Source organism: Podarcis vaucheri, assembly GCF_965113315.1.
Source record: "Podarcis vaucheri genome assembly, chromosome: 1".
Lineage (NCBI taxonomy): Eukaryota > Metazoa > Chordata > Lepidosauria > Squamata > Lacertidae > Podarcis > Podarcis vaucheri.
Window position 1 is genome coordinate 136,829,922 of NC_138759.1, and position 25,578 is coordinate 136,855,499.

At 44.9% G+C, this 25,578-nt stretch overlaps 2 protein-coding genes across 9 annotated transcripts in view; one reads left to right on the forward strand and one right to left on the reverse strand.

Annotated features, from left to right (window-relative positions):
* FN1 (fibronectin 1) overlaps positions 1–3,226 on the forward strand; it is a 76,329-nt gene extending 73,103 nt beyond the window's left edge. For 4 of the 8 annotated variants that reach the window (XM_082221452.1, XM_082221454.1, XM_082221455.1 and 1 more), the window contains 4 exons: positions 2–127; positions 848–954; positions 1,734–1,844; positions 2,476–3,226. In XM_082221452.1, the coding sequence (XP_082077578.1) occupies positions 2–127; positions 848–954; positions 1,734–1,844; positions 2,476–2,553 (422 nt within the window). In that variant the 3' untranslated portion in view covers positions 2,554–3,226. The remainder of the gene's footprint in view (position 1; positions 128–847; positions 955–1,733; positions 1,845–2,475) is intronic. The other 4 variants (XM_082221453.1, XM_082221457.1, XM_082221458.1 and 1 more) reach the window with 1 other exon arrangement.
* Positions 3,227–8,297: 5,071 nt separating this feature from the next.
* Positions 8,298–25,578, reverse strand: part of ATIC (5-aminoimidazole-4-carboxamide ribonucleotide formyltransferase/IMP cyclohydrolase) — a 30,265-nt gene continuing 12,984 nt past the window's right edge. Inside the window, exons 9-16 of the mRNA XM_082241883.1 lie at positions 25,106–25,213; positions 23,675–23,760; positions 21,139–21,228; positions 20,063–20,191; positions 18,434–18,526; positions 11,057–11,239; positions 9,234–9,389; positions 8,298–8,793 (exon numbers count right to left, since the gene is read on the reverse strand). Coding sequence (XP_082098009.1) covers positions 8,674–8,793; positions 9,234–9,389; positions 11,057–11,239; positions 18,434–18,526; positions 20,063–20,191; positions 21,139–21,228; positions 23,675–23,760; positions 25,106–25,213 — 965 coding nt within the window. The 3' untranslated portion in view covers positions 8,298–8,673. The remainder of the gene's footprint in view (positions 8,794–9,233; positions 9,390–11,056; positions 11,240–18,433; positions 18,527–20,062; positions 20,192–21,138; positions 21,229–23,674; positions 23,761–25,105; positions 25,214–25,578) is intronic.

Consider the following 25,578-nt stretch of genomic DNA (forward strand, 5'->3'; position numbering starts at 1 on the left):
GAGTGGTGTCATGACAACGCTGTGAACTATAAGATTGGTGAGAAGTGGGACCGGCAAGGAGAGAACGGACAGATGATGAGCTGCACTTGCCTTGGGAATGGAAAGGGAGAATTCAAATGCGAACCTCGTATGTATGGACATTACCTTTCTTGATGTATAAAACAACATTCCTGCTGCTCGTGCTTGTCCCCAAAATAACCTAGAAGCGAAATCTAGGGTGCGATTCAACTGGGTTTCACTCAGAGCAGATCCATTGAAATTAGTGGGCCAAACTTATGGATCTACTCTGAGTTAAGCGTAGTTAAATGCCACCTCTGGTGATTTATTTTTCTGAATTCACCTCTAGTGATTTATTTTTCTGAATTAAAATGAAAAGTTGGGGTCCGATTCCTGTCCTCTGGGACAATTCTTCTTACAGGAGTGTTTGACTGACAATGAGGGTGTTCTGCACAGGGTTGTTCATTCTTTATACCACAAAAGGCAAGAAAAATGTGTTCCTGCCATCAGGATAAAGTTTCTGCCCAGTTTAGGTGCTCCCTCTTACAGGAAAGCACTAGCAACTCACGGCCCTACTGCCAATGCTGGTGGCCATAAATCAACAGTACTCAACTAGGTTTTCTTCCCTCCTCCTCTTTTCCACAGGCTGGCAGGTAGGAGAAAACCTGAACAAAATCCTGCCAACCTGTTGATGAATACCACACTGGAGATAACCTCCTAAATTGTCTTAAGAATCTTCCTGGTATAGGTTGGCACTGTTAAGGTGGATTTAACCTGAGATGTTTTGCCCTCCAAGTGGCAAAGTACATGCCAATTAAAAGAATTGCTTGTTCCTTGGCTTTTTTTGTAGATGAAGCAACTTGCTATGATGAGGGCAAAATGTACCATGTAGGAGAGCAGTGGCAGAAGGAATATCTTGGGGCCATCTGCTCCTGTACTTGCTATGGAGGACAGCAGGTAAGCATTCTAATACCAGTGCTGTGACTTATAACAAGCAGCATGGTGTGTGAGAGAGAGAGTGGGGCGGGGGGGGGGAGGCAGGAGGGAATATGACATACTGGCAGAATCTGGACATATTTTGTGGCTAATGCCCACTCAGGTTCAGAGTTCATTGCATTTTAAGTGACTCTACAGTAACAAGCACTACAAATGAAATTGTTAAAGGGGAGCCTAAAGCAGAAATAAACATGTGACATTATGCATTTTTGCCTGGTTTTACAGGCATGCTCAGTATATGAAGTCTGATTTACCAATACTAATGCCACTTTCAGAACAAGTACTTTTGCAGCACTGTGGATGAGCTGTTTAGAGCTGCCTAGGTGACACAGTACTGTTCCTGTCTCCTAACATGTCTTTCATTCAGATAGCTTTTGTAGTTGTTGAAATATTCTTTCCCAAATGATCAGTTCATCTGTTCATGCAACTTATTTAAGCCTATACTGAAAACACTTTAAATGACTTTGACCTTAAAACACTGTTAGTTCCTCTGCCTACTAAGACTGTAATCATACACAGTGAGTTCCCATTGACTTAAAATCAGTGAAAATTTACCTGTATGAATGAACCCATGATACCTAGTGAATCAACCTCTCATTTTGACTGGATCTTTTCCCTTAGGATACGAAGGGAAACAATTGTGTATGCCACTTTTCTTCAGGGACAAAATTGAAATGTGATATATATGGCATCTTCCATTCAGAATCTCATACTAAAATGCAGTGTTTGTTTATTTAAAGGGTTGGCGTTGTGACAATTGCCGTCGGCCAGGTGCTGCGCTCTCACCTGAAGGTTCTGCTGGTCACACCTATTCACAGTACTCACAGAGACAGCAACAAACTTCAAATACTGTAAGTATAGAAGCCCCATTCATCTGACAGCAGTGGCTGTTCAGCACTGCTCACCATTGTTACTAAGAATGCAAATTCCTGGGAGTCTTCCACTACAGATAAGCAACTTCTGTTAACTTCATGGGTCTCCCAGCAGTTTCTAATCTAAGAGACTGATCAGATGCGCAGCTTCAGAATCAAGTGCTTTTAGTCCAACACCAAAATATTTAGAATAAGTTAGTCATCTGCATGGCCAGCCTAAAACAGTTCTAAACCACTTTCATGTGATGACTAATCAAACGTTCCTAGTCTGACTGTCACAGGGTTCCAGTTCCCACAATATCCTACGGTATGATATGGTATGAAACAAGACTGGAATGCAGTTTGTGTCAAGAGTGAGTGTGTTTATTGGACCGTGTCCAGGTTAGCGGCAGAAGGAAGGGAAACCAATACAGCCATCACTTTGATGAATGCAATGGAACAGGAACATTTCCATTCCCTTCAGCAGAACTGCCCATCCCTCCACCTCACAATTCATCTGTTAAGGGTTTGCATTGTGAAATGTCAACAGATGCAAGTATTTTGGCTGAGCAAGATACTTTCCACCTTCTAGACCTGTTGCGCTGATTTCCTTCCTCCTCCTTTCTTCCAGCAGAATGTTCACTGCCCCATTGAGTGCTTCTACCCTTTGCATCTACAAGCAGAGACGCCAAATCGACGAGGAGACTAACATCAGCCAAGGAAAGTCTTTCTTGCCAAGACCATCCACTCTAGAATGCTGCTAGAGGAAAGCAGGTCTGCTTCGGGTGGCCAGAGTGCCTTTCTCGGCTTTGCTCAACTCACAGCTTCTCCAAGGGAGGCCACTCTTGGAGTGTCTCAAGACTTCTTTTCACAAAGGATAGTTGTATACTGTCTTCTCTTTTGCTCAGTGTTTCAATACCATTCAGTATTTTCCCTGAAGACGACTCATACTAACTCATAATTTGCTCAGCAACCAGTATCCATAAGGGATTAAGGGGAGGGGCGCTCCTGCCATAGGGAATGAATGAAAATCCAAAGTTCTGTGTTCATCTAATTGCGCAGCTACCAATAGGGACTGCAAACCCCATCACTGTGATATCTAAAAATATGCACAATCCTAATCTTTCTAAATTATCCTAATTTCTTTCCCTAGCGGTATGTTTGTATCTCGTACTGTTATTTATCAACATTGTTCTTCCTTTCCCTGCTCCCTCCCCTCCCTCTCAGTGTTTTTTAACAGGAAAATATATTAAAGACACTTAGTACACCATTGACAGAGGAATTTGGTATAATTATGATCAGTGATTATTTTTTATACTGTAAGTGCCAAAGCTTTAACTACTGTGGGAGACAACTCTTTTAATAAAAAGATTTACAATCCAGCTGTGTGTCTAGTTGTCTCTCTCTTCTTTGGATTGCGTAGCTCATCCCTGGAACTGGAACATGGAGCTCTTCTACATCCCATTTCTAGGCACTGAAGTACAGGTGCTGTATAGCACCATTGGTGCAAGCGTGGATCTATCCCAGCATAAAAATACATCTCCTTTCTATTTTTTGAGCTTTTTATTTTTCAAAACATCACCAGTCATGTCTCCCCTGCTCATTACCTCCCTCGTTGTAAGATAGATTAGGCTGATAGGTGGCAACTGGCCTAAGGCTGCCCAATGAGTTTTGTGGCTGAGTGAAAATTGAAACTGGAATCACTAATTCATACAGCAAAGGGAATTCTCTCTCTTAGCCTTTATTGCTATAAGACGCCTGTCTTGTGAAACAGGTGAAGAAAGCCCACCCTGAATTTATCATGGGGGTGAGGCATCTTTAGCCTACCTTGATGGCCTTTTCTCTACTCTTGCCCCATTCTGATCTAGACCATTTGAACTAGTCAGGGGAGGAGGTGATGGTATGGAAAGGTTTTGCTTTAGGGCAACAAGAGGGGCTGGTGTTGAATGTTGATGCTCTACGCCCAGTGATTCTGACCCTGTTTTTAAGGCTTTTGGCAACGGTACTCCCTGAGATCTTAACTGTCTTCAGTCACAACATGAAACACAAGGCTAAAAACATACAGAACCCAAGACTGCCATGATTACAACAACAAAATGCTAATACTCTAATACAGCTTTTGTTACACAGTATAGCTTGCAATACTGTTAATGTTGCTATCATGAAAATTGCTGTTTGCAGTCTTTACTGCAAGTGTCAGGGCTGGAGTCTGGTGCAGGCCAGAAGAAGCAGAGCCCGTTGTTAGTGAAGTTAACTTTACTCAAGGCAACAAACATAAACTCAACAACACTCTGAGTAGGTCTTGCCAGGACCTTCTACCCCCTCTAAGGCTCCTCTCTGCCAGATGTTTCCAAGAGTCTCAAACTGCATCTGGGCATCTCTAATCTTTGTTCTGGCCTACGCATCACTCTGCGTCTCCTTTGAGACAAGGGGCGGGGGCGGAGCTTGTCAGAGTAGATGTTAGGTATTTGTGATCAAAAATACTTGAATACATAAATGGTTGAATATAAATCTTTACTTTGTGAAATACATTACAAATACTAACAGGAGAGGCGGGCTTCCTGTCGTCTTCTGCAGCCTCTTGCCTGCCCTCCTCTGCTTCAGCCTCGCTGTCACCAACTTGCCCTGCTCACTAAATCCTGTTGACCCAACAGCATTCCACTCCTTGAACTCTCCTGTGTGCAATCTCCAATCCCTGGGCTCCAATCCCTGGGCTTCTGGGCTTTCCCGTGGTGGTTCCTCAGCTGATGCCTCCCACCACTGTTTGTCACCCAGCCATTCTCTGACAACAGAAAACTTCCCGGGGGACGGGGCATATGTTACGGGCCCTGTGTGCATAAGCGAAAGTGGGGAACCCACTGCAGCTTCCCACCCAACAGCTGTTTAAAGGTTTGGTTGATTGGTGGCAGGGATGTTGGGTCCAGAGTGGGAAAGGGAAGCGGTGGGCAGGGAGGGAGACTGTCTTGCCCCTTCCTACCGTTTGCATGGCTGGCGCTGAAGCCACTTTGTGGCTGGACTTCCTCTTTTTCCTCCAAGAGGACAGGTTGTTTTCAACTCCTTTTTTCTGCCTCATTCAGGGGTAGGCAACCTAAGCCCCATAGGCCACAAGCAGCCCACGGGGGTTAACCGGCCCATGAGCCACCCCCAAACCAAGCTGCCTGCTCGGCAAGTCCCCGTGCGCTGCGCTAAACCGGCGCAGCACGATGTGGGGACTTGCTTCTGCGGCACCAGAAATTGCATCTGCACAGACACTGGAAATCACACGGACGTGTGCTCAGGTGTGTGCACAATCCAGCCCAGAGAGGGATCTCTGGAGTGAACCGGCCCAGGCGAGGTAAAACTTGCTGACCCCGGACTCATTGTTGGCATTTTTAGCACAGTTCCATTTGTGGGGGTACCGGGATTTGTTGGGTAGCGTGGGAGAGTCTCAGAGTGAGCTCTCTCTGGTCCACCATCTTCCAAGAAGTCCCTGTCATTGAGTGGGAGAGTGTGGCAGCAGTGGGAGCATCCGCACACCATTTTGGAGCCCTTGGAATCTTTTTTCTGGACTTTTGGCTCACTGGCATACTCTACGGCCTCTGAGGAGTGTCTCCTTGGGGGTCACAAGGACTTTCCAGCTCTAACCCACCATTTCAGGTTAGAATTGTATTATTTATTTCACAATGCTGCATGTATGCAGTCGCATGTGACTCAATCGTGCGCAAGTAAGGGGATGACTGTATTTGCTCCTAGTAAAACTGTCCTAAAAAGCAGTTTATTTTTTAATCAATGCAGGCCACCAGTTCAGTATGTTTGGCACCAAGCTGGTGCCACATGTATTGTCCTGCTTTCCTTTGGGCCACATTAGTGAGGCAGAGAGGGGTCTTTTTGTCTGGGCAGCACAAGACCTCCATACACACTGCCAAGGCTTGTGCCCTGGGGAGGTCACTCAGTGCTGCAAATGCAGCCATTTGACTTCACCCCTGGAGGCACACTCCATTGTCCCTTGAGACAGATGGATGCCAACAGGAGAAACCACCAAGCACATTTTCCTAGCTTCATTTGTCATCCAAAGCCAGTTCATACAACCGCATAGTTGCAGGGTCACAAATAGCACAAAGCATTCCCTTTGTAGGCAGGGCCACGGTGAACCTTGCTTTCAGAGAGATTCGTTCAAGTTCCACCACCTCCAATAGAGGTTCCCCCCAAATATGATTACAGAAGTCTTTGTTTTAGCTGTGCACTTCCAAACGAGCAACTTGTTAGGCAGTGCTGCTTGAACAGGTTGTGTCCCTCTAGCCAACTACAGCACAACTTGAAATGAGCCAAGAGGCAGGGAGGTGGGTGCTCTTCTGCTCCAAGTTTTGTTCTACTTCACTTGAATACGGCCAGCGTAACTTGGGACTCTAGATTACACCACACCTGTCTAACAAGAACCTATGAAGGGTTTTTCTCCAGCAGCTGCAGTTCATTCTCATCTACCATTGCATCTCAACCGAGTGTTAGATGAGCTGGACAGCACCATCTCTTCAACACTTGCCATTGGCTAAATTAAAAATTAAAAAGCTTTAGCTCGCCAGCTATTGACTTTGTTTTTGGTATAGAAAGTAAAGTAAAATCAAAAGCTCCTGTCTATTTAGATTAAAGTGAATTACCCAGGTGAACATACCCACACTGAGCATATACCCAAAATGTTTCTTTCTCCAGGCAAATTAAAGGCTTTCCTAAAGGAGACAGAAGTGCTGACCCAACTCTCTAAAAAAGCAAACAATTCTCTCTTACACTTTGGGGAAAACCCTTTAGAAATTGAGTCAATTTTGTTGCTTGGTCACTTTCATGCCTGTAACAAATAACTTCTGACACCAGGAGCCCTTTGTTTAAACTGCACATCTGATCTGACAAGCACAGCAAAACATGCTTCAGAGTATTTCACAGTGGAGACATTTTTAATAAACCACCAAACACGCAGAAACCATGCTGCCAGTTTCCTCCCCCTTGGCAGTGAAAATTACCTACTCTTACCACATATTCTGCTGTCAGCATGGCAGAAGTTATTTCCATCACTTTATAATACACCTCCCCAAAGACAGTTCACATTTAATAATTCCAACTAAGCAGAAGGCAAATCTTTTTAAAGCAGCAGATTGAAGCACCACTGCTCCATATTGTAGCTCACTGTTTTGATTTCAGAGTTTTGAAAATGGAAACAAACATTTAGAAAAATGAGGCTTCAGCTTCTGTAAGTCTTTATCTCTCCTGGTCTTATGTGAGAGTATGAAGAGTAGAAGAAGCTGCACAGAGCATCTTTGATGTCCTGGTGCAAGTGCTGGAGTTTAACATATTTATAGTTGGACCACAAGTTGGTGTCCAGGTACCTAGTACAGGATACAGAGAATACGCATATAGGAGCCCAATAAAGCTTCAGACACTCCCACACCAAAGTTGTTGCAGATCCTCCTGCAGTTGTTCCCCAACCCTTGTTAACAAAAGAATGTATTGTGTTTGCTTATAATGGTATGGCTACAAACTACGACATTTATTCTATAAATTTACTCAACATGTATTATATTACTTGTGCTGGACCCCCTTGAAATTCTCACTTATCTGTGTGAGTGCAGCTTCTCCCATGCTTGTAGGTCTATAAATCCTTCCATCCCTTTAAAAAAGAGGTTTAGCTGTTGTGGAGGTAACGTCTGCTGAGGGTGCAGAGTAAGTTTTGTAGTTGCCAGTCACATCATCATATTTAACAACGATAGGAGAAACCGCAGAAGAAGCTGCAATCGGAGTGGCCAGTGAACATCACAAGGAGTCAGGCACCCCAAATTCAGAATATCCTGTCTGTACCGTGCTAAGTTTTTGCACCAATTTAAAACCACCACCCAGGCCTTTGCCTCTATGCCTACTGCTATGAAGTTTACTTATCTTGCTACCATTTTATATTGTTAATGCTTGCTGATGCATTACATTTTGTTTTACCTATTTTATTAGCAATTGTAACTCGCTCTTCGAAGAGTGCAATAGAAATACCATATTTCACTGCATCATTGTTGCATTTTTAATGCTCTCCCCCCCCAAAAGGGGGGGTTGCAACCATTATGTAGTGAATTACGGTAATGGCTGGAAGCCGTCAAGGTGGGTGGAAGCCGTCGTGTCCCAGAGTGTGGGCAGGAGGAGACGCAAGCCTCAGCGGTTGGGTGTGAGCCAAGTTGTGGGGCGCTGGAGTTCCACGCCTGCCAAGGCTGCACAGACCTCTGGCAGCTCGCGCACCCCAAGGCATGAACAGATGGCGGGACCCAGAGAGGCCAAAGCAATCTGGCACCCGGGTTGAATGTCCTTCCCAGTCAATAGCCAGCAATCAAGGCCATCGGCAGCCCAGCTCCACGGATCCTCCTGCTGTCATATTATACCCTGCAACTATTATGTGGGGAAAGCACTGGAACCCACTTTAGAGCTGCAAAAATGGGGGTGAGACTATTATGAGATTAAATGTGGTATTTTAATATCAAAGTACAATGTTTATCTGCTTCCCATACATACAATGCCCAGCTGATTATCTGCATACTGCAAAAGCCAATAAAACCAATGCCCACACCTTGAATGCATAAAGAATTTGACTCCAGACACATTAGTGACAAACACTTTTGTCCATTAATTTTTCAAGAAATGCATCAGAGGTTAGCTACTTTAGTTTTCTCAAAGCAATGGGTATCATATGTAGAATATAAAGTGAAATGTTCCCATGAAGACTGGCTTTTTAGAAAGCAAGCAAGAACCCGTTAATGAGGATGCTTCCACAAGCAAAGAGACAAGCAAATGAGCAAGGAGGAATGTCTGGCAACATGGGGAAGCTTCAGTGGTGGAAGAGACGGAGGCTGGTATGAACTAGAGTTATTCCCAGCTCATCGCAGGCTTCGATCACAACTTGGTCAGCTGCTGAACCAGAAGGGGCAGCAATGAACTGGACTCCACTCTGAGAGAAAAGGAGGAGGGAGAGAAAAACAAATCAGCTTTCTTGAACCATTTCATTAGCTGTTGCACAATTCTGCACATATGGGGTGCCCACAAAAGCTGTCAACCACTTTTAGGGAAGATTGTCCTAAACGGAGGTCAGAGGATACTAAGGGTGGTGAATCTTCTCTTTGGAAGGTGCTGAAAGATGAGAATTGCAACCTGTCTGAGTCTGAGTAAGTATCACCAGCTTTTTCCTGAAATGCATGTCTGGACTAAATTTCCCTACAGCTACTCCTGCTTCCACTTTGATACCTCTTACTTGCAACCAGAACCTACAAAACAGACTTTAGGGAGCCAGTATGCGGAGCAAGAGCAGCTAACTGGACATATTCTCCTCAGGCCCATTAGTCATTAAGAGTCGCAGTCACCCCCCCCTCCCCGCCAATTCCACAGCCTTACCCGCTTTGCTCTATCCACGTTATCCCTGAAAGGGAAGAAAGCATCAGAGCTGAGCGAGACTCCGTTCAGTTTCCCAATCCATGCCTTTTGGTCTGCCTCAGTTAGCAAAGCTGGGACTTCCTCAAACAGCGCCTTCCACTTGACAAGATCTTCATCCTGCAAAGGACATTTTTAAAATTCACCTACTTCATTGACGACATCTAATTCAACAATGCAGGCAAATACAGTGACAAGAATGCAAACATTTCTCCAAGTTCCCCACTGGAAGGTCACAGCCACGTAACACCTTGCTACAAAATTTGTACTCGGAGGTTTATTAAATTCTAAGCCCCTCTGGTTCCTTTGTTGTTTACACTAATACAAACACGTACCCTTATAGCTTCCTACTACAAAGCACCCTCCTCATTTCAGTCATTTGCTTTGCTTGGCCTATTTTCTGCTACTCCAGCCAGTGAGTAAACATCAAAGCACCCAAACAGACCATTTAGTACAAGGAGCCCAACACAACATTCAACAAAACAGGATTTTGGCTCACTGTCCTCTGTCTTGAGTGCCACTGATCCAGCTGCCGTTTGCCCCAAGGAAGCAATCAGACTTCTGACATGATTTGCAGAATGTCTGTTTTAACCACATCCCTGTTTGCTTTATTGCATTCAGACTTTATTGCATTCCGAAGGAGTGTGTAGTTTACCAAGTTATGCAACGTTTGTGGAAGCCCTGAACTTGCTAGAGAAGCATTCAAGAAATTGGAATAAGAAGTCAAACACCCTTCTGCAGCTAAAGGGGGTGGGGGCAGTGTTCAAATTTGGATATTTGTTTTTAATGCTTTCGGCACAAGCTTTTCAACCAGAGAGTTGCCACTTGTGGTCCTTTTATTCCCTTAAAGGTCTCTGATGAGAACTAGGCGGCAGTTCTGACTTAATTTCTTCTGGTACTTCAGATTGAAGTCTTTAGGAACCTTCCCTCTTTATGAACCAGACCTTCTCGTGGAAGCAGCTATAAAGGTACCCGGTTGGATCTTCTGAAATATCAGTTGATAAATATGATGTGTGACTATTTTTCTTTAAAAACCCAGATCTGGAAGGAAGACACTTGATACTGATCCTAGTTTTATTTGCATCTGACTCTTACCTTTCAGATGCACTTCATGATGGGAGTCTTGTCTGCCTCTGAGAAATGCGGAGATGCCTGGCCTTTTTCCTGAGGCTTCCAAGGAGGATCTAAGTTGGGGGGAGGGCTGCTACCCTAAGATGTCTAATGCACTTGGAACAAACTTGCCTGTTTTTCATACTGTTGTTTTTTGTAATTAAGTACTATATAAAAGCAACAGAGAATTGCAGCTTCAATAATTAACAGCACATAGATCCAGCCATGGCAATCACAACCAAGAGCTCTCATCCCAAGTACATGAATATGCAAGGCACACCTCTTCCTCCCTAGGCTTTGGCTATCCTATTGAATATTTGAATAAGGCAGCCCTTGGCACAGAGCTTTTGCAGGGTTGTAAGCATTCCAAGGTGCCTCCTACATGAGTAGAGGTTGCACGTGGCCTAGTGGTCGGAGTGCCGGACTAGGACCTTGGGAGGCCAGAGTTCAAATCCCTGGTTCGGCCATGAACCTCCCTGGGTGACCCTGAGCCAGTCTCTGCCTCTCAGCTTAACCTATACCTCACAAGACTGTTGTAGGGATTAAGTGAGGAGCAGGGGGAATCATGTAAGCCACCTTGAGCTCCCTGGAGAAAGGGGTATAAATGCAACAAACAAACAAAATGTGTGCAAGCACCATTCTGGAGTTTGTCTCTAGCCAAGTGCCCCCAGGCTTACCTCTCCAATGGTCCCTGTGACATACTGGTCAATAGCATTAGAGATTTCCGCTCTTTTCACTCCCACTTTGAACTTCATGGAGAGCACCCGTGGGTGATGCCTGAGCCACCAGTGGTTTGCCTTGTCTCCAGCCAGTCGGGTGCAATGGATTCGGGACTGCTGCCCTGCCCCAATGCCAACCACCTGAAATAGACAGAGCGCTAGAATTATTTGGAGGAAGGGCAAGCTTCCATGGGCACCTTTTCCTAAGAAATTCACTCAAGGCCTCACCAGAAAAGCCAAACCTTAAACAAACTGTGTCACTGATATGTACCAGTTTAGAAACAAGATTCCTGAACATTACACACCCGCCGGGGGTGGGAACCAAAATATTTGTTAAGTTAGGAAACAAGACTGCTTTTTCTTCAATAATCCATGTATTGAGCCAAGGAAAAGGAAGCACTCAAGTTATGAGAGTTTCTAGGCATCTAGCCTGCTCTGGGAAAGCAGTTGCACTGCGTAGTCTGAGATGAGCCGTTCTCCAACGTGGGAGTCCCAACCACTATGGAGAAAGCTGTAATATTCTCTACTACATTGTAAGCTATCTTAATTTCCACTAGCGCTACAGACTTCATTGAAATGGGCAGATGGTGCAGGAGTTGCAGGCAGCCAGAGAGAGTCAATTCTGGCTGAGTGAATAGGTGTCACTGCAGCCCTTAACCTCTGGAAAAGATTAGGGGCCCCAACCCAAAGGGGGATTATAAAGCTCCAAGATATTTCCTTGAAATTCAGTCTTACCAGGTTCAATAGGACCACAGGCTGTGTAACCTAATGCTGTCCAGCATTATATGAACTTGTCCACGTAAGCAAAACAACATATAGGAAAATTGTCAAAGGTTAGATTTGCAAGCATGGAAATATACAGCTCAGGAGAAGTAGGTAAATTTCTAGCTGAAATTTATTCATTACTTTAATACAATTTTGTATACTGCTTGATTGCAAAAAATCCCCCGCAAAAAAGCACAAAAAACCCACCATTTTGGTTTACAAAAATGCTGCAACATATGATGATACAAGAGTAACATAGAAACTGCTGAGCTTTTTTTGAAGGGGTGAGGAGACACAACTCATAGGCCTCTGATGTTAAGGAGAAAGAAAGAGGGGGGCAAGCAGAGATACAGAATACCAACATCCAAAACTTTTGTGTTCCAATCACTGTCCCGTACCTGCATATTTTTTCCTGCTGTTACCACTTTAGTTCTACATATATTTTCAAACTTTTTTTTCACAACAATGAGGACTAGAAAAGCAGGCGGAATCTAAATGAAATTTAGAAGGCAGACTGGATTTTTATATTCTCCAGATGCTATCCAGGCAGTTCCGCACAGGTTCCCAAAGAGCGCGGTCTGGCTGTTCAATATCAAGGCTGCCTCCTAAGTCCATTCAATATCATTTGCTTGAAGCACACCATCTCTTTTGGCAGCGGTGGCTTGGGGTAGGGAGGATGCGGAGGCAACGGTGGATGTTGTCCGGATGGTGGTGCTGTGGTCATTAGGCCAGAGGAGCTCCAGGGGAGCTGTGGCAGCCCCACAGGTACACACAATGCTGCTGCTGCTGCTGCTGCGAGGTCACAATTTCCCCCCTTCCCCCTGTCCCTTATGGAGGCACTTATACTGGGCATTGGCAAAGCCAGAAAGAATTAACTGGTGCAGAAAGACAACTTCTTCTACTAAGCTAATGCCTTTCTGCTTATTAGCAAATCCAGTTTCTTCCTATCTAAATTCTACCTGCCTGCATGTGCTCAATCTGAAGCAGAAATAGCAGCAATCCATCAGAAAACCCATGCATGCGAAGACAAGTTCTTAAGAAACTTGTCTACTTCAAATGGCTGTCCTGTAAATCCACTAATAAATGAAGAAAGCGTAACGGGGGGCAATCACCCTCACGCGCGAAGTCTGGCCAGCAAGCTTCTTTTAGAATCAAAAGTTTTTGTGGTCTCAGCCCTTCTAATATGCTGTTATATCTATCTAAAACACTCCGGGAAAAGTCATTACATAATTTATTTTACAGGTGGGCTGGAGAGCAGTTTAGCAGACTGACTGGAGAGGATACTTTTAAGAAGAAGACAACACATGTTTTATTTTGCGTAAAGCCAAGAGCAGCGTTACACCCCCCTCCCCCTCTCTACAGACCGGCACTCACCGGGAGAAATGTTAACCTAAAACCAGGTTAAAAAACAACCAGTGCAATCAATAACAATTTCCCTGCTCATTTTTTCCAGGGTCCGCAATTCTAGAAATTAACAGTTGCTATTATTATTCATGACTGCAATCCTATCTAGCAGCAGGGCTTAATAACCTTTACTGAAAGAATAGCATATGACACTCTAAACTACAATCTGGGTGTAGAAATTATGATTGTTGGGATCAGGAGTCAAGGGACCAAATTCAAATAGCCGTTCAGCCACAAAGCTAATAGGGGAAGCCTTGGGACAGTCACATCTTTTCAGCCTAAACTACCTCCTGTTGTGAGCATAAACATCCGTTGGTATGTGTGTATATGTGTGTGTTTTACGAACCATGCATTCTGCTCTGCGCACCTTGAACTCAAGAGACAGATTCAGATTAAAAATCTAAACAAATCCAGGGAAAGGTGTAAACCTCATTCTAATGCAATGAGGACTCAAAAGCTATGCTACAGCTGTACATTCACAACTCTGCACTAATTCAGATAATAATGCCATTTCCATGCTTAGGCAGTGCAACTCTATGCATTTTTACTCTGAAGCAATCTCCATATGCTCAGATCAATCTTATTACTGTAGATTAAAATTCTGAATTCATTTTTAAGCCTGTATTTAAAGGGCAGTAAAAGGCAATTCTTACTACCTCCAGTGCCATTGCAACAGGGAACTCAGAGAGCAAATAGTCTCCTAAATTAAGCGAATGACATCAGGGAGGTGGCCTATAATCTCAAATGGCCAAAACTCAAGAGTTGCATCATCCACGTGGATTTCATTTTCAGCTCAATTATTTTTGGGGTTTGGGCCTTCATTCTGCTATGTTAAAAACAGGTTGGGGGCACTTTCCACTCTCCTCACCCCCACCCTCTGCAATATTTTGGGACTGTGTTCCCGTTTCCGCCCAAGGACAAGCTCTTTAGAAAGGAGCACCAGGGGAGAGATGAGTTCCTTGCTGGGTCAAGAGGCCTGGCCACTGCCTCAAACTTTCCAGGCTGCTTAGGCTGCATTTCCAGATGTTAAAGCCCTCTAAGTCCAAGGCCAAACTGAAAGAAATGAACCATTTGCTGTCTTATTCCTACCGTGATTTCACATCTTGCCAGGATCATTTAAAAAACAAAAATAAGGATCGCTCCCCAATGACAGGGAATGAAAAAGCTGAACTTGTGTCCTTTTTTTAGCAGCCAATGAATAATATGCTCCTAGCTAACAAGACAGCCACTGGCATTATACAACATTGCGCTTGTTTAATATTCTTCAGGGGCTGCACAATGAATGGATTTACAGAGTCTGCATGCTGGGCAGCTGTGATGTTGTGCCTGCTCCATTAGAAAGGTCTTTTGCCTAACATGGCTTCTCCACTGGCTTCAGGACTGCATTGAACCTCAATACAAGCTGATTTTACACATCAAACAACACTCTTCATCTTCACAACAAACCAAATACTGCTGCACCTCTAAGCAGGACAGGGGCTTGGTCTATGGGAGTCGCTCTCAAAGGGCAGGCCTTGCCCCACGGGTGGACCAGGAGAGGGTGGGAAGTGCGGTGGGAAGACTCAAGGGCAATCAAAGAAACATTCCAACATTTCAGTGTAGCATAGTATCAACTTAAAAAATAAAATAAAATGCAGAATATGGATATCTTTTTAAAATGAGAGTGAGAGCACTGGCTGTTTTTCTACAGTTCTCCACAACATATTGTTGTGAACAGGGATTTTGAACTCTGACAAATATGAAAGATCAGAAAAGAGAAAGGCTTCTTTGTGTTGAAGAGATGAGTTTGTCTCAAACTATACCTAATATAAATGTGATTACTCATACTTAAGGCACAGATACTTAGTGCTCTGATGGTGTTTCCTGCTTGGCAGGGGGTTGGACTCGATGGCCCTTGTGGTCTATTCCAACTCTATGATTCTATGATTCTGATTCTAGATGAAAGAGGCTCGTTTATAATTACATTTTGGAAATGATTCATGTTCTTATGAAGCTGCACTGTTTTATACTTTCTGGGTGTCTCATGGCCATATTATATAGTAGTTGTGTTCTGTGTTATAATTCAAGCACTGCTAGGAGTTGTTTCTTTGTGTTTTCCAATGTATTTATTATCAATAAAAAATCTGATGTGGGGTGAGCTAATTTATATTCTGAGAAAAAAAGTTTGAGAACCTGGTCTGTGGTGTTTGATTTGTTAATTCTTGCTCCTTCGTAGTCACTGAGTGAAAGACAAGGTGTGTGAAGCTGCTTCCCTTCCAAGCAAAGAGTGCTCAGGATCCTGCGTGAGCCTCTACACTCAAGGAGCCATGCGGCAGAAACCACGACTCCCTCCCAGCGCTGCTCCTTAACTGCTCCATGGCAGCTCCTTACAACCTCCACCTTCAGATCTGCTCCCAGGGCCAAAAAGCTTCTTTACCCCTGCATGATAGTTTCCACCAATTCCCCAAGCCACATGCAGCCCCTAGAAAATCTACCTTGCTTTGGTGGTGGCAAAAATATAGGTGGCCGTGGCAGGGGAGGGGGTGGGTCTACAGGAAATTACAAAAATCACAGCAGGGGTTTCCGTTGGATGTGAATGGAAGCAGCCCTTCTGTCCCTGGGGAAGAACAATTCAGGAGCGAAGGCCAGGTGCTTCTATTACCTTTATTCCTTCATAAGCATTCTGGGTTGCTTATTATATGCCTCTCGTCTGAGTAACTGAATTTGAGTACCGTGATTCTTAGTTAAGGGGGAAAGCAGCAAATCCTGTCAGCTCTGAAGATAAAAACTCGAGGGGCACTCAGGGCTCCCTCCACACTCCGCCTTGTCCCGTGCCTAGAAACATGGGGGTCTGAGCTGTTTCCCCCTGCCCTGCACCTTTCCCAGGGAAAACCCTCTAGCTCTGAAACGGAGCATCAACCCAGAGAAAACCCAAATGGCGGTTTGCTCCAATTGACTACTAAAGAACTTAGTTCTCAGCTGAGTCCTAAGGAGTAGACTCTTTTCCCTGGGGAACAGAGTGGGGCAAGAGGAAGTGTGGATAAGCCCTCAATATCAGGAGCTGGACAATATTGAAGCACATCCCAAGGGGGGGGGGAGAGGAGTCATGGCACACACCCCTGAAAGTTAAGGGGCTTGTTCATTCTGGCTGTGGCCCTGATCCTTTAAGATTTACGGGAGATTTGCCACAAATTTCAATGGCTCTTGAATGGTGCTAAAAGCAACTGAACATTTATACAGCCAACACTATACCAGCCAGGTACAAGGTATATCAAAAGTACCCAATGGAGAGTTGCCATTTCAGGTCTGAATGACTTGTTTATTGCAATGAAGAATCTCAGTGTATTCTAGTTAACTCTCTTGGGATGTTTGCAGAGACTGCAACAGAATACAGCCCTCGTGTCTGTCAACTGAAATGACGGTATAAACAGTTCAATCATTTATCCGGAGAAGAAACAGAAGCAGGATTAGAATCCTAAATTATTCCAGAAGCTTCCCCCCCCCTTGTTTTTCAGCTCAGCCTAGCCTCTGAATAGCCCCCTGAGCACATAAACAAATCACAGGACGAAGTCAACTAAGAGGCTTTTGACACAGAGAAAAAAGCTCATTGTGTTGCTATAACTGCTACCATTAAAAAAGTGTGTGTGGTGGGGGAGGGTAGAAGCCCAACATCCAGAGAAAAACAAGCACAGTTCAAAATGTACCATACCCAAACAGAATCAAAATGTACACCATTTGCCCCAAGTAGCAAAGAGGAGTCTTCCTTCTGCTTGAACCTGAATGGAGTCACTACTTCCCCAGCATCACAGATGGTACAGTCATTATTGCAACGCTCCAACAATGGAAAATGCAGCTGCCTCTGCAAAGGCTCTGGAGGAAACATCAAGGAGGGATGCTCAACACTGTTCTTGAAAAGGAGCAGCGGCAAACACGCTTTGTTCCTGGACCAGTCCTATTTATTATGCTTATGGGGAGGACATGAGCTTGAAATGACCTATGAGACCAGCAGCAGAACAGCTACAGCCCACAAGGCTTCTCTGAAGCACTTTAATAAGGTCAACATTAAAAACTGCACCACCAGCACAGCACCAAGCTCCTCGCCCTTCCTGGCAAGCAACAGCGACAGACCTGCTGGGAAGCTTCCACAATCTCCCACCTTGTAAGCTTACAGTGTTGATAAAGCACAGGACACATGACTGCCACCCTAGACTCCTTAGGAGAGCAGAGCAAATTGGCAAGTTATATAAAAAAGTAAAGGACCCCTGGATGGTTAAGTTCAGTCAAAGGCGACTATGGGGTTGCGGTGCTCATCTTGTTTTCAGGCCAAGGGAGCTGGCGTTTTGTCCAGTTTCCCTGACTCACTAGAGGATTTCCCGCCAGTCTGCCCCTAGCAGCACTTCAATGCAGGGAGACATATTGACATTTATGGCGCAGCGGCAGCAAACCTGTATGGCACCACAAACGAGTCTCCCTGCAAAGGCAGGATAACTCTTTCAAAGTCAGCAGATTGGTCCCAACAAGCCAAACCGTCTTTAGAAGGACAGCAGCAACTCAACAGGACTCAATATTCCAAACACAGTTTCTAGCTCAACATCACCACTCGTAATTGTGGGCAAGCTCAGAACTGGAAAGTATGCAGAAAGGTCTGCCATGCACTTGAAAATAATAAACAAGAGATGTGAAGGGGAACACTTCCAAGGCATGCAAGTAGCACTCTGAAGTCTGATGAGGGAATAAAGATGGCAGTGCCTAGTGGAGAAGAGGAAGCGCTCTTTGTGCATGAAAACACACTCAGATTCCAGATTAAGACACGACTGCAGTGACAGCGTGGCGTAAATGGTTTGAAAACACATTCACTGTACACTGAGGTATTTGTTTTCTGGGCAGAGAATGTGCCCTCAGTCACTTACAACGTATGTCCATCATCACCCACTATGCTGCTGGCTTCAACACACACAAGGGAAATTTTGGAGTCTGTGGGCCAGGGAACATAGACAAAGGTGGGAAGGGACTTACTGGGGAAGAATGTATCAAATGGAACTTAGCAAAACTTTAACTTCAGACCCTGCAGAAAGATGTCTAAATCACTGCACTTGTATTTGTTTCACAGCACCAAGTTTCAAAAGCTGACGTTCTGGCCAGAAAGTACAATGGGATGATCTCCCTTGAACATTTCCAAGCATTTACCTGTCCATTCTTGGCATAACAAACTGAATTAGACTGGGTGTATTTGACAGCGATGCTGGCAACAATCAGATCTCGGATTGCTGGCTCGGGCAGCTGAAACAACAAGAGAGAGGTGGCTGTGAAGGTATCTCCATTAAAGTAATGGAAATTGGCTGCAAAGGCAAAATAAAAGGAAAAACCCGCTTCCTAAGCAACATTACTCAAGACATAAAACTGAAGATCAGGGCACTTACTTTAATAACTGTTTTGAGTCTTTACTCTAAACACTCTGCAAACCAATTATCTTCTATAACCTGAGTGGTTAGATGACTGTTGAATTAAAATGAAGGCACAACAGTTTTTTTCTAGAAAAATCTAGGTGGTCTTTAACAGAATTCTCCTGCAGAGCAAGGCAGCTGTCTCCATGAGACACAGACATCTCTTCACCAGCCCTGGGTGAAGTCTCTCTCTCTCTCTCCTGACAGGGCTGCTGCCTCTTCCCTGGAGACCAAGAGGGGAGCTGAGAAGAGAGGGGGCTGGGAGCCCTTGTTGGGGGGAGTGACATTCATTCCAAGAAACAACACTGAGTTTCCAGAAGATGCTAGAAGCCAGGGCGCAAGGTCACTGTGAAGAATGTCTCTACACATCCACTCTTCTGCACTGGACAGTTAAGAGATGTTTAGTCTAAACTCTTCTCTCAAACTGCGAATATGTGAGAGACGGTCTGGCAGTTTTTAGGGCCAGGCCTGAGCATTAATTTTAAACTGCCCTCTATCAGGGCTCTAGTAGAGGCTTTGTTTTGTATAGTTTGTAACCGCCATGCTTAAAACTGACCGTAAAGACTTGTGTCTGTACTCAATCATTTCCTGTGATTTCTTTCTACTCTCCATGCTAGTCTTGGAACTCTCACATGCTGTGGAAGCTGCGTGATTGCTCTGCTGCAGAGCAGGCCAGGTACCTGGAAGTGGGCTGGACCCAAAGACAGCTGCAGGCCAAACCCCAACAGGCACCCCAAAGGATTTATCAGAGCAGGAAAGGTGGATTTTCAGATGAGCAAGTTTCACCAATATAGAGAGCAACTGGCTTCTGCTTCTACCATCCTCACTACATACAGGATCTCCAGCCCGTCTCCAGATTTCTTGGCATCCTTGTATTACTAGTGAAGATGGACAGTTTAGTGACTGAGCAGTAGAGAAACAAGCCTGGGGAAAGCAGGCAAGCAGTGATGTTTAATGGCAACCTGATTAATGGCAAAGTGTTCTGCAGAGCCACCTGCTGATCTTCAGTGGTACTACACCAACAGGTTGGGTGCCTGCCTGTCTTTGGTGAAAATGACCAGGTTCTGAATGAGCTTCTGGACTTGTTCGAAGGAGAGGTGTTTTATTGGGGGGGGGGCATCGGCCTTTGGAGAGGACTGGTGTTTGGATGCCACTGTTCAGAACTGATGCTTGGTGTTCTGTTCTTTTCAACTCAAGATAAAGCAGGATGGAATCAGAGAGCTGTATGTCCAAAGCCCGAGTCCTGCCACTCAACTAAATACCGTTAAGACTGAACCATTAAATGGTCTCAACGCAGCACTTAATTTCCATTCCTGACAGGAGCTTTGTCAGTCAGCTCTCCCATCATCAAGGCACCCTTTCCTTCACTTACACTTTTATTTTTAGTGACGATGTTTTTGAAGAGAGATCGGTCGATCACGCCATCGTTCCTCTTCTGCATCAGGTGCAGTCCAAACAGAGTGCGGATTTCGTTTTCATCCGGCTCATAAGCTGGGTCCATCTAAAAAGCAGGATTCTGTCCTTAATGCCATGTCGATTTAATACAGTTTCTCTCATTGCTTATTGTTAATGAAGTACTACACGCCTGCTGAAAAGCAGGAGCCAGCAAAAGGTTCACCAGAAATGTTCAACTCCATGGTCCTCACAAATGCCCAAACACACTTCAAAACAAGCAAGCAGCACCTGCTGAAAGTTTCTGTGTGGCGGCTTCCCAAAGTGTTATTCATCTTTCAGGGATTCAAGCCTCCTTCTCTTAAAGTGACTATGACTGCAGTCCTAGAAACATTTCAGTAGGAGCAAGCCCCACTCAACACACTGGGACTTGTTCCAGAGTAAAAATGTGATGGGTTACCCCCCCCCAGCACACAGATTAAGGGGTTTTGTATATAAATAGCTATATTTTTGTCATTTTATTTCTTTGCAGAACTATTGAGTGCAAAAACTATTGGTCCTATACAAGTAGGGAATACTTCCACATTGGGAGATATGAAACAGGAACTACTTTTAAACCATATGCCATTAAACCCTAAATTGATGGCAACGTTGTATTCATTACCTTTTGGACCACAGCCATATTGTCAGGTTTTTCTTATTGAAGGCTTTTTCTTACTGTCAGGTTTTCCTTACTTCTCATAGTTTTATTAAACTATCAATGCACCGAATACAAGTTTATATTGCAAACTACAAGCATACTGTATGGAAAACAGTGTGGAATCACTAAAATGAGTCTCCTCAACCTAAGAGGCAATTTTAAGAAACGCCATTGCACTTTGAGGTTTTAAGATGTCATGAGTGTATCTTTATTGGTTTTTGCTTAAATATCACGCTTTAAAAGTAAATTGAGGGAGGGAGCATGGGAAGTCTGGACATAGTTGGATATGACTGAGGAGTTGAGAGAGAAAAATCAGTTGTCATATTCACATATCCTGTAGCAGTTCAAACACTAACCTGGAGGACACAGTAGCTTCCATTTTTCTTTTTGGATAGGATTTTGAGGGCTTCATCATCATAGCCAGGAGCCACAATCCCATCAGATACCTGTATGCACAACACATGTTTGCAATAGATTCCCTTTTTCTATTGGATGAGTCACATATCTTCGCACTTATTAAGCAGAGGCTACTGGAACCATGAAATCCCAAAACTTCACCCCTCCCAGCCTTCTGTATGCTTATCTGCTCACTTAGGATTGCAGCCTCACCATGGAGTAATGCCTAATTTCTTTTATAATTTAGATACTCCATAGCATTGCAGAGCTTTTATGTTGGCTCGTCAAAGGCATTCCCCTCATCTATACTGGTTGGAAGGTTTCAGAAAACCCCCTTCCAGAACAGATTCTGCTCCTGTATTAAGAAAACACTAGATAAAAGACGTCACATAATCTTGGATTGCCCTCTTCTCGACACCCATCGCAGAGATCTCCTAGTGGCTCCCTTACAGCTCAAAATATCCACTTATAAAGAATCTATAACCCAATACCTGTTGAGGGATGATAATCCCGAAACTACCAAGATTGTTTCGGGATATTTAACCAAGATGTTTAAAGCTAAATCCAAAGTTGTCTGATTTATTCAGCGGCGGCTAGCGAGCCTTTTATATATTGTATGTGTTTGGATTATTCATATATTTGGGTAACTTTGTATGATTTTATTGTTTAAACCTATGCCACTAAAGGTTAAAAAAAAAAGTTAAGTCACCCAAGAATGTCCAATATCTTATCAGCAAACTAAATTCTAAGGTAGTGTCAGTCCTATCGTAGCCAGAGCAGAACAGCCACAGATGAGAGGGAGGTGTCAGCAAGCTCAAGGGACCCTTAAGGGAATGATCGCCAAAGCTGCCCAATAAGGAGTTAACCCTTTCAGTGGTCAATGAATCCTGTCTGACATTTGGGAGGGGAAAGGTACAGAAAACTGAACTGAACTGAATACTTTGGAAGACTACATAACTGCTAGCTTGCTAGCAACCTGAACAGGATCCCTGCCACCACTACTGCAACATTTTGTTGCAGGTTCCACGGGTAATTACCAGGGACGCGGACTTATAAAAAATATTGGGGGGGCCCGGGAAAGCTCGTGAAATGTAAATAAGCTCATGAATATGCAAATAAGCTCATGAATATGCAAATAAAGTGGCGCCGCCCCCTCGTGAGCGTATAGGGGAGAGCGTGCTGCTGCCTATCAATCAGCTCCGGAACAGCTGATATGCGGGAAACCTGGGGCTAGAGGCAGGAGCCCCCGCCCCCGGGGATTCCCCTGTTCTCGCGGGGGACGGCCGGGGCTCTCCGGCTAGGGCGCACGGCTGGCTGGCTGGCTGGCGAGGGAGCAGGTGGGGAGGAGGCGGGGGACGGCGGCGGCGCTCTGCTGAAGGGCGCCCGAGATTATTGGGGGGGCTGAGCCCCCCCCAAAAAAATTTTGAGGGGGCTCGAGCCCCCTCAAGCCCCATGGAGTCGGCGCCTATGGTAATTACAGAAGCCTAAATCCAAGCAGGCTAACTCTGCCCTGCAGGAGGGGCTGGAGCCTCGTCCTAAATGAACCTTTTTGGGGGGCAGAGGGACAGCCATGGATTTGTTAGACGGTCTGCCTTTAAAACCAAACCAAACACAAAAACACAACTTAAAACAAATGCTCAGCCTGGGGGAAAAAAAGAAATCTCAGTTGGGATTTCCAGCTTGTATAACAACCTGTCAAACAGCCTTAGGTATCTCCCATGAAATATAAAACAGAAATTGATCAGGAAAAAAAAGGCATAAAAGTTAGGTATAACCCTATGTCCGAAGGCTTAGGAGTATCAATTTAACAAAGGGCAGGGAAGAAAAGATCAGTTCAAGAATATGTTTTTATTCTCCAAGAAGTGCACATATTTAGGGGAAATGATTAGTACGGACTCCCTGTTGTTCCATCTCATCTGCTGATTTATAAAAATCAAGGGGTCACAGGCTGAAACTGAATCCAAAAGTTTTAGGTGAAGGGTAAAATTATGCTCTTGGTGAAAACTGACAGTCGCGAGCAGTTATTCTGGGTCCATATTTCAGGACTGTGAAGAGGAGAGGGGATTTCTTTTTCATTTTTAATGGTGAATGGCAGGGGTTTGGTCAGGCATTGCTCTGGCTACAAAGTTCAGTGCTCAGCATGCTTAGGTTCTGATCAACAAAGCTTCCCAGTGCCTCTGTATACTTCAGAAACTCCTTCCTCCCAGCCATTCCCTTGGTCTCACTTCTGCCCTTTATTGTAAACCCAGGCCTAAAGGTCTGGCCTTCCACGCACTCCTAGGGTTGAGGGTTTCAAGATCAGGGCAGGTTCCCAGGGCAGCACAGGGATTAGTGAGGAGGACAGGGGGAGACAACACCCACTATAAGTAAATTATATGCAACAAAATCACTACCAACCACCTTATCCCTACCCACCATCTACTCTATGGTCATGTAGTAGCCAGGCCAACTCCAGCCATAGTGACCAGAGAGGTGCAGAATGCCACACGGACTGACCTCTCTGGAAATAATCTTCGCTGTGGGGACGTCACAGATGTCAGAGAGAGCAATGAAGTCACCAAAAGACGACATCCTATCAGCACCTGGGGGAGGAAAGTAGCATTTTGCACCAGAAAGGTCACCTACCAGAGTCAGGGATCCCAGAATTTAGCTTCTTAAGTGTACAGCTCAATCCCAGGTGCATTTACTTTTGAGTACGTCCCAATGCGTTCAGTGCTCCTTACTCCCTTGGGACTCCCTTGGCAGGTTTCTTCTTAACTGCAGCCCAAGTTACCCAGGGGGCAAGCAAGCTCAGTGTAGCAACTGAACATTTTCAACATCACAGTATTGATGTAAGTGGATCGCTGCAGCATGAATAACCAAGTCGCCAAACCTGTGTGGTACTTGCCAAGAACCACAAGTTAACAAAATTGCTTAACTAGCAGAAGAATCCCTTCTCCATGGAGTTCTTCTGTCTGTTGCCAGGAGCCACAATGTGGGGGAAATGTCTAACCAGCCCAGGGCCATTTCCAACAGACAGGGCACTGCTGCCCCACAATGTCATGCTATGAACGGGCAAAACAATAATTCTACACAGGGCAGTAAGATCAAAGGCATGGATGCAACCCTGATATGAAAACCCAGGCTGGATCTATACAGATATTAAAAACACTATTATCAAAAGCTATAGGGGGGAAACGCTCCCTGCCATTGACTGCCAATCTGCCATTGACTTTGGATTCTGCTCTACAACGCCATCTGGTGTCACATTTTTAAAACACATTTTAATGTTATACCGTATTTTTCACTCCATAAGACACACTTTTTTCCTCTTAAAAACTAAGGGGAAATGTCTGTGTGTCTTATGGAGGGAATGTGTGGTCCCTGGGGCTGGGGGGGAGAAATGGACAGGCTGCGTGCAGATGCCCTGCGCTCCTGAGCCGCTCTGGGGTAGCCCACGAAGCCTCTGCAAGGCAGCAGGATGAAGGCTCCCCGCTGCCCTGAGGAGGCTTCGTGGGCTACCCCAGAAGCCAGAACAGCTAGAGCAAGCGCTGCAGTGCTCCCTCTAGCTGTTTTAGCTTCTGCCTTAGTGGCGCAAAGCCTCCGCTGCCCTGCGGAGGCTTTGTGCGGCTATCCCTGGCTTTTGCGGGAGGTGGGGGAAGGGACAAAGCACGGCTCTATCCCTTCCCCCACCTCCCAGAAAAGCCCCCAAGAGCCGCGCTCCCTTTAAAGAGCTGCCCTTCTCCCTCCTCGGGGAAAAGCCTGCAAGCGCCGCACACACACTCCACACAGCTCATGAAAGGGAGCACTGAACAGAGCCTGGGATGCATACAGGCTCTGCTCAGCACTACCTTTAAATAATATGTTTTTTCTTGAATTCCCCCTCTAAAAACTTGGTGCGCCTTATGGAGCGAAAAATACGGTAAATTGTCCTGAGTCCCCACTCACCTCTTGCTCGCGCATATGCAGATGCCAAGGGTGTCAGGGTGTTGTGCATGTCGTGCACCATACAGACTTGAGCTTCCTGTTCAGTGAGAGGTATGCCAACAGCTGCCCCTGGTAGGCAAAAGAAGTAAAGGCAGTAAGAAGAGCTTTGTAAAAAAATAATAAATTATTATTATTACATCTGAAGGCAGCCCTGTTCAGGGAAGTTTTTAATATTTAACGCTGTATTGTTTTTAATACTTGATTGGGAGCCGCCCAGAGTGGCTGGGGAGACTCAGCCAGATGGGCAGGGTATAAATAATAAATTATTATAAATTATTATTTGTTTCTCTACAGTGGCTGCGGCCAATGGGGGCTTTGTAGCCCAACCTCTGGAAGGGCCACAGATGCCTACAGATGCAGTACCATTTGTGTATGGCACGCCCCACCTGCAAATATCGGAACCTGAGCTTCAAATCACAATTCCATTATTCAAA